A 13,480-nucleotide genomic window follows, 5' to 3' on the forward strand; every position below is an offset into this window, starting at 1 on the left:
ACCATCCTTTTTGATTAATTTTGATTGCTGCCTAGTGCCTACCATGTTCTCCTACTACCTTGAGATGTCAGTGTTTCCCTGTGTGAGAGATATGTCTCCTCCTTGCCAATGGAAATGGACCATATAGAGATGCTATTCCTGTTTTTATTTAGGTTGACTGAGCGTGCATGCATGCATCCTGTTCTTTTTCAGCAACACCTTGCTTCACCCTCACACCTGGGAGCTGTCCAAAATAACGACACACTGGCCACTGTGTTGATCCCCTGGAGCAACTGGGGGTTAAGTTAGGGTGACACTATGCAACACCTGTGGTGCGTATACATGTACGGAGTGTGTGCGTGCATGAATGGATGGGCACGTGTGCACGATGAACGTGCGCATTGATTTAAGGGTCCCGGTTTGAAGGGCTGAATATGGTCACCCTAGGTTAAGTGCCAAGTTTCTGAGCATATCAACAGTATACAACAAATTGCAAATCAGCATATCACCAATAAAAATAAATAAAAACATTGTGACTTGGGCCTGAGTGAGTTTCAAATATTAAAGCCAAATCAAATAAATAAATGGATAACGGATTAGATTTTTATTAAAGTTGAGACGGATACATCAAAAATGTGTCAGTATGTATCAGGTATCAGGAGGAATGTTTTGTGCTGTCGAAGGGGGAATTTTTCTGAAAACAATAAAGAAAGTTTGAGAACCAGGTCTAGTGCAGTAGTGCACAAACTGTGGGGTGTGGGCAGAATTGTGTGCAGCAATATTGTAATGTCAATGAGCACAGTGATGAAAAATAACTTATTTTATGCATAGTGCCATACAGCATAAAGTAATTTCTATATAGTTTTAGTATGTTACAGTATACGCATGAGTTTATGTACTGTGGAGAGCAGGCTTTGGTGTGCCTGGAAGAACTTTACAAAAACCTGGGTTACACTTTCATGGCACACATTGGCAAATAAACCAGTTACAGTATGTTCTACACCATCAGCATTGAATAATTAACTTACCAAACTCAGATCAAATTATCCACATTCAATCCCCAAATAAACGTTAACAATTTGCTCAAATTGTTTAACACAAGAAAAGTGTTTATTTTTTGCAAGTATGTCATGTCCAGGGAAACATTGTGGCAATGAGGTTTAACAGAGAAAATAAGCTTTCACTGTAAAATTATAATTTACATTAAAATGATAGGTTACATGGTCATATCCCAAGACAATCTAGTTTTCAAAACTACAGTACAATTGCAATGGAGAAACAAACAGGTGCACTTTTGCACCTGCTCTCAATTTGAGACTCCCAACTTTTGTTGTTAAAACTGGGTGGAAACAATTACAGAGTTAAAAGAAAAGAAAAGGGCATTGCAGAACTAATTCGAAGTCTTCAGGATGGTCCTAACATTGGGGCAGTGAGAGGATTGATTTATCAGCGGCTGTACTCCGCTGTTCTAGCAACTACCGTACATTTAGAAGTCCCCAAATGTATCGGTAGGTGGAGACCTCCGATACGAGACTAGTATCCTAATTCTAATGAACTCTTAAGACTACATTACAGTTACAAACTATGGACTGTTCTAAGGCAATATCTTAATACAATACATTTTGAAAATGAGGAAAAATATTGCAAAAAATGTAGCATTCTTCAGATTAAAACTCAATACAATACCAATACTATTAACAGGACTGGATTCAGGGGCCTGTACTCAGTGATGTACATGTTGCGCGTAACGACAACTGTACGTGCAATATAAACGTTTTACAGTACAATTACAATCAACCAGAGACCATACTGAATACTGTATGAAGGCATTTTGCCCCCCAAAAGCTTCCAGCTCTATGGCATTAAAAGACTAGGAATGCAGGACCACATACAGTAGGAAATTAACAGAAATGCTGGAAAACATCCAATCCATGTCCTTCATTATGGACAACTTAAGAGTCCAAGTCTTAGATTACTAATTTATTTGAGTTTAGTAGAGATCAAAATCCCATAATAGATTCAATTTTAGAGTAGGATGAGTAATTAACATAATTTGATTTCAGTTGAGTAAAATCTGAACAAACTGTTTTTATTAAGTTAACTCACAATGTTCTTGAATGTATAGGCGGTAACTTAGCATTAGTAGACCTATTTTTAACCGTTACATGAATATAAAAAAGGAAAGAAATATGCTTTTGTCTCAATATCTTCTTACCGTGCAAATCTGTCTGATCAGTCTACCTATTCTTTCAAAATAAACTGTAATCTTATTACCTTTCATCAGGAACTGTAACAAATCCCAGTAACCATTTTATGTAATTAAATTACTATAATCCCATGATGTATTCAATCACTCCCTGACCCTTGTTATTACTGTATTTCGTTTTTTTACCTCAGTGTGAAGCTACATTTCAAGGCACGTTAAAATCAATCTTCAAAATAAATAAAACAAAATAAAACAGATAATTTTTGGTCACATCAGTCAAAGCAGTAATACAGTCTTATGGACAAAGAGGCAGAATATTGTAGACTTCTTCCAGAATTGGAGGCATTTCAAAATGTTCGTTGGCAAATCAGTTGAAACTGCTTTCAACTGCAGCTACATAACATTACAAGATCATGTCACTGACAAAGGCCTAATGCTGTGTTCACACCAGCGGTGACAAAGGGACAGGCTACAAGTAATTTTTAATGGAAGCCAGCAACATGAAGCTACGTGACGCCTGACATGTGTAGTTCCATGACGGGCGTGATATGCTACAAATCAAAGTTGAGACGGCGTCAACTTTTTTCTGCGCTCCGATGAGGTTGTGAAACATCAATCATATGCTTTTGTTTCACCGTTTCCACTTCTCTCGCCACCATTTCTGCTCCGTTCCATAAATGGAAGAAAAACGTATTCTTGCCGTTAACCAGTTCCATGTGCGATTTAACCTTTAACCTTTCATGTACTGTATGAAGTGTGGCTTGGCAACACTTCTACAGCGAGTCGGCAGCAATGTAGCTGGCCACACTTGGCCGTTTTGTAGTTTTGTTGCTGCTAGTTTGAACACAGCAAAAGGCTGAGCCCTATCTTGAAATTCTCTCATATTAATAAGACAATGCACTGGTGAATAGCTTCTACATTCCCACCAAAATGAGCAGGTATTTCACACTAATCCGTCTTCACAGTTAACTGCTAATACAAAGGAAAATGCAGTATGATTCAAGGCACATCATGTACAGTGCATCATTGCATCTTTGAGGCTGTGTGGATAGAGGTGGCCATCCATCACGCCATTATGATGCCCAACAGCTTTGTCGCAATCATGTAAAAGCAGTCAACAGGCAAGCTTTGGTCTTAAAAAGTTATGGACAAGGACGAACGGAGCACAAGGTGAAGTACACAGGGAAGGTAAGATACGGCCATGTTCGGACAGTCAGTGAACATGTCGACCAAGAAAAGCCAATTTTTGCAACTGATGTTTCAAAAAGTTGTACTCCATCATCTCTGATATTATTATTTGCATATTATTAGTGGGAAGAAAAAAAAAGTCTTCATCTTAGAATTTCCATGCCCCCGGCTATCCGTTTGAAAAAACAATCCTTGGTTCCAGGCCTAATCATTCTTCAGTTCAACCGACCTGTAGGAAGCAGCAGAGGAGCTGGCGGTAACTGTATACTGGTCCTGGTCTACTGGCAGAGTAGTGGGAGCTACACCATCATTGTTGACCAGAGCACCATAGGAGAAGGAACCGTTGTAGTCTGGCTGAGCCACCAGACCTTTGTCGTCGTGGATAGTCGGGATACCTGGCAATGGAATGAAGGTATGTATTGTACAGTGTGCGTTCGATGTGACTGAGGCTTGCATCACTGTTGAGTTCGCACAGTATATCACTGAAATGAAACACATGCTATCCTTTGATACATGTGAATAGTTTGTACTAACCTCGTGTCATGTCCATGGTGACATATGGCTCAAAGGTCTTGGCCTTTTTCTTGCTTTTAGTGATGAGGAAAACCCCCAGGAAACAAGTTGCACATCTACACACACACACACACACACACACACTACAGAGTAAATACTGAGTATTTGCACAGTACAATGCAAAGTGTGCAAATACAATATCCATATGTATATGTATAATGTGTAGAATTTTTAAGCCATGCACACAACACCTTCAAGCACTTCTAAGTGTGCTATTATTAATGTACATAAGATGCTGTTTTTCTTTCCCTTTTACTTACCCCTGCTGTTCTTAACCCATTAAGACCTGAGGCCGATTCTACAAATGCCATCTAAATCAGTTCTCAAACTTTCAAAAATATCTTTGAATAGCCAACTCAAATTTAAAATGACACAGATGCTTTCTCGGTTTTAATCTAATGGGTTAATTATCCCTTTGTTGTTGTCGTTATTGGTGCTACAAAGTTGAGGAACCGAAAGCAACACATTTTGCTCTTGTGTACTCGTATATGAGATGTAACAATATAACTCTTGAATTTGTGGCTACCTGTAGTATGATGAACTGTATGAAGGAAGAGCACTCACCCCAATACAAACATGCAGATGTGAAGAGCATCTTCATAGTTGAACTCTAGGTAAAATACAGCTCCTGGAGGGGCAAAAAAGAAAAGGGCAAAGAAATCCAAAATGCATTCAGGTAGGGTTAGTAGTGCAGGCATGGTCTCAGACCTGTGGTGTTGTGAAGTTATGTTGTGCATTTGTGTTTGAGTTGATGTGATTCACACTCTGCACTGCACTCACTTGGGGTGTCAGCAATAGGTAGGTATGTACTGTAGGTACTTTATTCATCCCCGAGGGGAAATTAAGGTGTTACAGCAGCTCTCATAGAAACATCAAAAAAGCAAACATCTAAAATAGGCATTTAAGCATACTCAACCTACAATATTATAAAACGACAGACAAAAACACTACTAAGAGTCCAGAGGCTTGAATTCAACATTCAACCTCATCCTAATACCCACGCTGAATATGAAGGTGACTGGATGTATTGAACGGTTATCAATATACGCGAAGGAGACACATACACTCACAGAAATGTGTGGAATTGATTGATAGGTGAAAGATCTTGTGAAAGGCATAAAAACAAGTCACACTCACCAGCTATGATGGCAAAGGAGGTGGAGAGGATGTAGTTCACACTTGTGATCAAAGAGGCGTCATAAAGATTACAAGCTTGGGAGAGAAACCTAAGGCGAAGAAGAAAAAGGAGATTTAATTATGTATTATTTCAGTTAATGAGTACAGTTGATGTAAATAATTGGTTTTATATAAACAGTATTGTGTAGACTAGAAGCAATGATGACCTAGTGCAATGATTTGTCTTTTGTTTTTGTTATTTAATTGTCTAGAGACTACACAACGACCAAAGTGCTAAAATGGGAGAATCTTTTCTTTGTGTATTTCTGCCCTCTCAAAAGAATGTGTCACACACGCTTGCACATGACTAATGTTTGCTAGTAACTTGACAATCACTGACAGCTCTTCTGTGTGGATAGTCAAGTCTCTTAATGTGGGGTCCGTGGACCCCAGGGGTCCTTGAGGGGATTCGAGGGGGTCCCCAGCTAAATATTGACATGTACTGTAAGTGTCCATTTGGTTCCATTTGTACACTCTGAAAATTAAATGAACACTGAGAATTTGACAGTGTAGATTCGGGTCCCAAAGATACAAATGTTATCAAATGGGGGTGCTTTAAATTAAAAAGGCTGAGAATCGCGGGTCAAGTCGACTTGTATTTAATGGTAGGGGTATTTCTCCCAATCCCAAATAGTGCCAACTGTATCCGAAGCCACTCACCTGGCTTGGAAGACAACAGTAGCCACCATACAGACAAACATGACATAGAAGATGGGGTACGTGAGCTGCATGGTGCCCTCGACACTCAGGACCACCATTCCTGACACTGCCTTCACTGTAATGACCGTCACAGAGCCTATGCACCAGAGGAAGACAAGGTGGTACAGTCATGCACAGAGACATGCATGGATACAAAGAAAAAACATGAGAATGATTTTTTTAAGTTTGGTCATTAAAATTAAAGCTGCAAGTGTGTCTGGGATTTGAACCCTGGTTTCTTAAATGTTTTTGAGTTTCCAATTACTTTTACCGCCCAATTTTAGTCGTTCTGCAAATGAATCTTCCCAAGGACCCCCCACCAAGAGGATGTAGCACCTCCGTCCTGCTCTTCCCGTTCAACTTCCCCCACCCCAGCAGGAGTCGCTACCTGTAGGAGTCGCTAGTGCAGCGACAAAGATTGCCCTCCACGCCCAGCTTCCCTTCCCGGAACAATTGTGTTCATATATCGCTCAGCGAAGTGGACTCATACCCCTAGACTCTACGGTGGTGGACAGGTAGTAGTAACCCTACGCCATCCGAGCACCTGGGAGTCCAAACTTCTAACGCTCTTGCAAAACATACAGTAATCCCTTCTTGGCCAGGAGAGATATTGCATTTATGAGCTTCAGCCAGTACTACTTGTCAACCAATAGGTGTAGGGAGACCACCTCCAACCACTGCAGATGTGCTAGTTATATTGTATAAACATCCGCTACCTACCATTGAGATTATTTAAAACAACATTTAATTCATTAAAATAAGTTATGGATTGCAGCTTTAATCTTGTTTTCCCCACATACTGCATCTCTTTACAGTTTAGGCTTTGTGCCCGTTCAATCTTCAGACTGTGGTAATAACCATTATGGTTCAATCTATTAAAATAAAGTATGGTAATTGCTGGACTTTATGGAGGGTATAAAATTGTCTGTGTGATGGTGGAGACTCACCCAGCAGAGCCACCAGCAGAAGAATGATAATGAGGTAGTTAGAGCCGCGTTGTTTATAGAAGTACAACAGTACACAGAACGTGATAATCTCCAGGAGCTGTCAATGAAACAACAAAACCATTAACAACAAACACTTAAGTCCGATTTTATATTTTGTCGTACGATGGTGTCTCATGCAGAAAATAGCCTATCTATAAGCTAGATCGGCTGTCATCTTTCATAAAAGCAGTTAACTCCCTACCAGAGACAATCACCAGCACGGAAAACATAGACCAGGATAGTAGTGCCAAATAGCTCCATAGAAAGGAGGTGTCAATCTCTGAAACCGTTTTCCTTTTTCTCCTTTGTTTTGTATTTGTTGATGACATGTATTAGTGAGTTATTTTTTATGCTATGTTGATGAATTGAATACATAGGACCAAAATGGAAACCAGTCCCCAGGACTTTTTTGTGTTATCCCTTTAGCCTTAATGTCTGACTGTACCTAGTGCTGTTTACATTTCTGACTAATAAAGTATTCAATCATTCAAAATAGGAATGTGAGCTTTATTGTTCTGGCTCAGTGTTAATTTCTATATTGATTCTGTCACATTAATTTATCTGGTTAATAGGAATTCATATATAAGTGTAAAAAAAACTAGGTGTTGTTCGACAGTACATAAAAGTCCTTTAACAAGTAGTCTTTATACTAGTTTGTGCGAAGCAGAGAGGTCAGAAGGAGAGTAAATGGAGTGTGTTTTTGACATCTTGCATGGAAAGCCAATTCCTTACCAGAAACAGGAGGACGGGCCATCCTACAAGGTGTCTCACAATGTTCTCTGCTTTGAGTTTTTCATGAGCATTTGGTCCAAAGGTTATCAAGAGGTAGGTTCCTCCTATGGTCAGGACACAGCCCAGGAACGACAGCCCATACCGCTCTGAAATAACATTCAGTATAGATTCATTGCACTACACTGCATATTATCGTCTCTGTCGGGTGGAAACCTCACATGTGCAAAACTGTTACTTTTCAGGATTAAAATTCAAAAACGGCAAAAGTAGCAGATCGTCAAGCTCAAAACACGTCGCTTCCCACCGCGTTTCGAGCTTGCAGATCTGCTACTTTTGATGCTTTTGTGTGACGCTGTAGTATGATCAAGTAGGACATTAATTTACAAAAAAAACACAAAAATATGCAGATAGGAGGTTTCTGCCTGACGGCAACGATATAGTACCACTACTACTATGCATAGTGCATCGTCTCCATGCAGGCTACAAGGAAATGTAGGGTAGCTGATATTAAAAACAATATTACATAGATGCAGCTCAACTATATGTATGGGGTATTTCTCATAATGTAATTTGGGTTTACAACAAAATGTGAGAATGTCTTTGTTTACAACAAAATGTGAGAATGTCTTTGCTTACAACAAAATATGCCTGAATAAGAAATTGTTCCAAACGGTTCCTCTATCTTAAAAATAATTTTGACCCCTTGTGGAGCAGTGTGCAACATGTACTCCAGAGAGACAGATGGAAGTATTTGCATAATTTGCATAAGTGATGGAATTAGTTTCAGAATTTACATAAGCGTGACAGTGGAGCGCCCCCTGCAAGATCATTTTCACCAGACTTGTTGAACTTACTTGCAATCTCCTTTGGTTTAGATTTCTCCCGCAGAAAAATGAGACCCAAAATCGAGCTTGCTGAAAAGAGCACAACAAGATGCATTCACATGTTATTCAAAAAGCTGATTTGTTTAGAAGCAGTGCGCTATAAAAGCAACTGTGATTCGCTTAGAAATGACAACGCAACTCCGAGTGGCTAAATGACACCACTTGTTAACATGATCTATCACAAAACATCACAGAATATTTAGGGACAGGGACATTTTGCATGACACAAATACTCACCAATGACAGACACGGCATTAAGCGGTGCTATGAGAGAAAGAGGAGCGAAGGCGTATGAGACAAAGTTGGCTCCTTCTCCTATAAAGGTCAACAGCAGACCAAACCACCAGGTTTTAGCACGATAGAAAGAACGCACGTCCTTGGTTCCAGCTAGCGTCACATGACTGTATTTCTGTAGAGGAAAGACAGACAAACCAACCCATTAAACACAGGGACAGCCTGTGGAATATGGAGCTAAATCTATCGTACAGTAGACCAAGGTGACCCCCAAAATAACCATATTTGAACTGGGGACCTCAATTTCAAATATAATCATCTGGGGACCCCCCCAAAATAATCCAACCCCCAGTTTGGGAACCACTGCAGTAGACAATGCTTATTATAGAATGCAAACATGTGGACCTAAAATGATTAGCCTAAAGTGTTTGTAATGTAAAATATGGTCTAAATCACTGGTTCTCAAAGTGGGGTCCGGGGGAAGCCCGGGGGTCCTTGAGGGGGTCTGGGGCAAAATGTAAATAAGTCTATACATATCCTCTCTTATGGGGGCCTCTAGCTGGCACAATATATTTTCAAATGGGGGGTAAGCGGCTAAATGCATATCAATTTGGGGGTTCTTGACATGAAAACGTTTGAGAACTGGTCTAAATTGATCCTATGGATATTTTTTCTTATTTTTTTCCTAAATTGATCATATATCATGGTGACACACACTGAACAGAAAATGATATACCCATTACACTTAAGATAACCTTTCAACATGGATGCCACATGTATTTTTACATCTTTATAGGGCTAGTCATAATGAAATCAATATAAAAGGTTATACTAAGAGGGAGCTACAGTAACAGCACATACCTGAACACTTAGAGAAATGCTGACCAGCACATTCCCAAAAAGAGCCAGCAAGGTGCCAATGAGATTTTCCTAAAATTAGAAGAATGCGTTTTAATTTAAAACAAATGAATAGTTTTTTTCCTACACATGATTAGCATTGCATATAGCCCTAGAATGGCTGTGATATTCCATACATTTCATGTATCCGAGTACATGAAATGTATAACAAATGTATAACAGTGGTGTAAAGTAACGAACACATACAATTTTGAGGTACTTTACCAGAGTATTTCCAATGTTCAAAACTTTTACTTCTACTCCACTACATCTCAAAGGAAAATATTGTACTTTTACTCCAATATAATTATTTGAAAACTTTAGATACTAGTTACTTTGCAGATATAAATTATCATATTATAAAACATACATTGACTATTTTTACCCTATTTTATACATAGGCTATTTGAAAATAGCCAATCTACAAGCTCACATGAGCTTGTAAATCTGCCATTTTCAAACATTTTAGTTTAGGTAATTCAAGTATATTTTGATGACAATACTTTTGTACTTTTACTCAAGTAAATTTTGAATTCCGGACTTTCACTTGTAACAGAGTATTTCTACATTGCAGTATTGCTACTTTTACTTGAGTAAAATATCTGAGTACTTCTTCCACCACTGATCAAATGAATACATGTATCAAATGCTTTGATACATGTATTCTAGCGTCCAGACGTTATGACAGGCAGGGTCGCATCATTGTCTCACCGTGTAGGAGTTGTGCTCGGTCATTTGGCTCAATAACGCCATTCTGACAGACAGGTTCACTTCTCAACAGCAGCCACACGGTCTAAACCACACATTCCTCATGGTTTTCGTTCCGTTTCTGTTTTTATAGCGGCGTCTCCTGTCACCATAATACAGCGAGCGCCATCTTTCCTGGTGTTGTTGATGATGTGTAATGTACTTCCGGGATTGGATGATTCCACCTGTTTCAGGCTACGCCGTTTACGCAGCGTTACGCAGATTTTTACGCACAGCTCTCACGCGAACGCCACGTGATATTTGGATGGCGTAGATAGATACGAGAGGTTTTCAAACTGTTTGATTCCAAGGACGGACCCCCGATAACTCTGAGCGTGTACTAATGGAACCAAATGGACCCGGGGTCCATTTGTACACGCTGAGGGTTACAGACCCACAAGGGTCCGTTTGGAACCCCTGCCTCAAGTAATCTTGTGCAGTAGGTTCTCAAACTTTTTCATTTCAAGGACCCCCAAAATTATATGTATTTGATATAATATAAAAATGTTGTTCCAAGGACCCTCAGAAGCAAATATTTGAGTTACAAATGTTTGCTTAAAAAAATATGTATTCAAAGATTTGCAGATTTTGCACACATTTTCATGATTTTTCAAAAATCGCAGAGCTTGTATATCTGCTATTTTTGAATAACCAAAGTATAAAATATTGATATAGGGGCTAAAGTGATTGTGAAGCTTTATTAAGTAATTTTGCTGGGGACTAGTCCAGAAGACGTGGTGGAGAACACATGTGTTTTTAATGCTGGAGAATGGTAAGTCCTCATCCCTTTGTATTTTATTTTATTTTATTAAGATAGTAAGTAGGAAAGCTGAGAGGGAAGGTGTAGATGGAGCAGTTTAAAAAATTGCTTTAAAAGTCAAGTGTATTATTGTTATCGTTTCCATGGCCATCTCTGTACTTTCTTCTTCTTTCTAAATTGAATTGATGGCTTTGAACTTTTCCGAGCATTAAAGACAATCAGAGTCAGTGAGAAGAATTGTCATATTGACTTCAACCACAGGTCATTATAATATCTATGCTTACATTTTTTCCCCAGGCCCAGTCATTTGGCACGTTCTTGTTTGTACCTGGTTTAAAAAGGTTTGAATACCTGCTGGCAGTGTCTTTATTAGAGTGTTAATGTCAATGGGCATTTGGGAAACCCAGCTCTTATCCTGTTAAACAAAGTTAAAATCAGGTCATTCATTCAGTGGCATGGAAGATTTTTTTTTTAATGGTTCTCGGCAGTGGAGTTTCTGAGTGTACTGGCACCCTAGGCCAGTGGTTCTCAAAGTGGGGTCTGGGGACCCCCAGGGGTCCTTTAGGGGGTTCCAGGGGTCCCCTGTATTTGACCTAAAGGGTGAAAATGACCTTCTAGGAGTTGTTGAAGTAGCAAAGATGACTTGATGAAAATGGAGATGATTAAGCATTTTGCTTATAAGACTTAAAGTCTGTTATAATAAAAATTCTAATTGGATGACATCAGTTCACATCGTCTATACCTGCCTGTAGCCTATCCTATTATTCTGTACCTATTATCATCTTGTTAATTCAACCTGTACTTTAAGCCACCTGCTTGTAGTTCATGATGTATCATGAACTAAAGTGTCTTTGCTATGTTGGTAAGCTTGTAGAAAACACACATTTATAGGCTACTATTATGGCAGTGGCAGTCATAAGTCTTTATTTTATTGTTCTCTGTGACTTGTGCAATTAAACCTTACCTAGCTAGGCGTTGCCATGGATTATCCCTCCTATTCCAACTAAAGCATTCTAATGACAGTGTTTTGACTAGACTTAATGGCATGCATGCTTTGCTTTTGTGTCATCACAGCCTTCGTTGAAACAGACACATACTGCGTCAGGGACACTGTTTCCATACGTGCACCTGAGGGCAGGTCAATGGAGGGCGTACACTAGCCTACTACGACAGGGGGCTAGTCTGTAGCCATTAGGAAACTTCCACTTTACAAAAGAAAGAACATAATTAACATCCAAGGAGTCATAGCTATCAAATATTGAATAAATGTTTATCAAATTGGAGAATAATCAGACTATACAGTAGCAGGCCAGCATTTATCTACATTCAGTTTCAATTATACTATTAAGTTAACATAAAACCTTACATCTACAAGTTTCTACATTTGACGAAATAAAGCAAATAAATAGATAAACAAATAGCCTAAATATTGTCTTCTTTTTTTTAAACTGTTTTTGATTTGAAGCTCTGAAGCTCAATATGGATAGCCTATACTATAGTCTAGAGAGCAGAAGGAAGAAAACATTCCTGAACTATCTTTGTGTCCGTTTGTCTTAAGGTAGCGGTATCCTACAGTAGGCTATAAATCTTAGTAAAAACCAACATGTCAGAAAAAACCTGCTGACCAGCAGAGGGAGTGGTGCCCCACTGTTGAACAGCTTGACATGCCATCTCTTCCAAAACATCTCACTTCGAATTAAATTGTAACAATTATGCAAGGCAAGGAAGGCAATGCAGGTTTATTTGTAAAGCACATTTCAACAACTAGGCAATTCAAAACGCACACAAAACGTTAAACATTAAGACATACAGACACAGGTAAAAATAATAACATTTAATATTTGAATACAATAAAGTTATAAAAGAAAAAAATAAAGACAAGTAAATAAAATTACAATGCAGAAGAAACGAAAAAACAAAAACTCGGTAAAAGGCAATGGCCAACAGAAAGGTCTTCAGCTTTGGTTTGAGTTGTAGCAGACCTGCAGTTTTCTTTGAGTTTGTTCTAGATATGTGGTGCATAAAAACTGGGTTCATAAAGCAGACCTGTCATGACATGAGAACTCTGGATATTTTATTATGTAGCACAAGAACATAACTTTATTTTGCCCCTTCAGTGCTTTGTAAACCAACAGTAGTATTTTGAAATCAATGATTTGACAGACAGGGAATATAAATGTCTGAGAACTGGAGTGCTATAGTATCCACTTTGTTGTATTAGACCAAGGACCTCAACGGAAACAAGTCCGCAAGGACTTTTTTGGACGGACCTTTTAGACAATAGTATTATAAATGTAACTGTGATGTTGTTTTACATTCTATTTTTTCTCAAGGTGCTAGTAGGCTGAGTGGGCTAATTGTGTTAATGTGGCTGTTGAAGTTCAGGTTCATCATGACTTGACTACACCAAGATATTTGG

At 38.9% G+C, this 13,480-nt stretch overlaps 1 protein-coding gene across 1 annotated transcript; it reads right to left on the bottom strand.

Moving 5' to 3' along the window:
- Positions 1-1,075: 1,075 nt before the first annotated feature.
- Positions 1,076-10,441, bottom strand: nipal3 (NIPA like domain containing 3). The gene is made up of 11 exons (XM_080414089.1): positions 10,266-10,441; positions 9,519-9,587; positions 8,661-8,832; positions 8,394-8,453; positions 7,540-7,685; positions 6,769-6,865; positions 5,783-5,918; positions 5,084-5,172; positions 4,511-4,574; positions 3,908-4,002; positions 1,076-3,768 (listed from the first exon to the last, which is right to left on the bottom strand). The coding sequence occupies exons 1-11, from the start codon at positions 10,305-10,307 to the stop codon at positions 3,578-3,580; spliced, it is 1,161 nt and encodes a 386-aa protein (XP_080270215.1). The 5' UTR covers positions 10,308-10,441; the 3' UTR covers positions 1,076-3,577.
- Between the last annotated feature and the right edge of the window lie 3,039 nt (positions 10,442-13,480).

This window comes from Gymnoscopelus braueri (assembly GCF_963280865.1).
Source record: "Gymnoscopelus braueri genome assembly, chromosome: 19".
Lineage (NCBI taxonomy): Eukaryota > Metazoa > Chordata > Actinopteri > Myctophiformes > Myctophidae > Gymnoscopelus > Gymnoscopelus braueri.

Bases quoted from the DNA above. Each gene is read 5' to 3' on its own strand.
- nipal3 (XM_080414089.1), bottom strand. From the start codon at position 10,307: ATGGCGTTATTGAGCCAAATGACCGAGCACAACTCCTACACG. The intron at 5,919-6,768 runs GTGAGTCTCCAC...TCTGGTGCATAG, and splicing joins TCTGCTGGTGGCTCTGCTGG to GCTCTGTGACGGTCATTACA. The intron at 4,575-5,083 runs GTGAGTGTGACT...TTGCCCCTCCAG, and splicing joins CTCCTTTGCCATCATAGCTG to GAGCTGTATTTTACCTAGAG.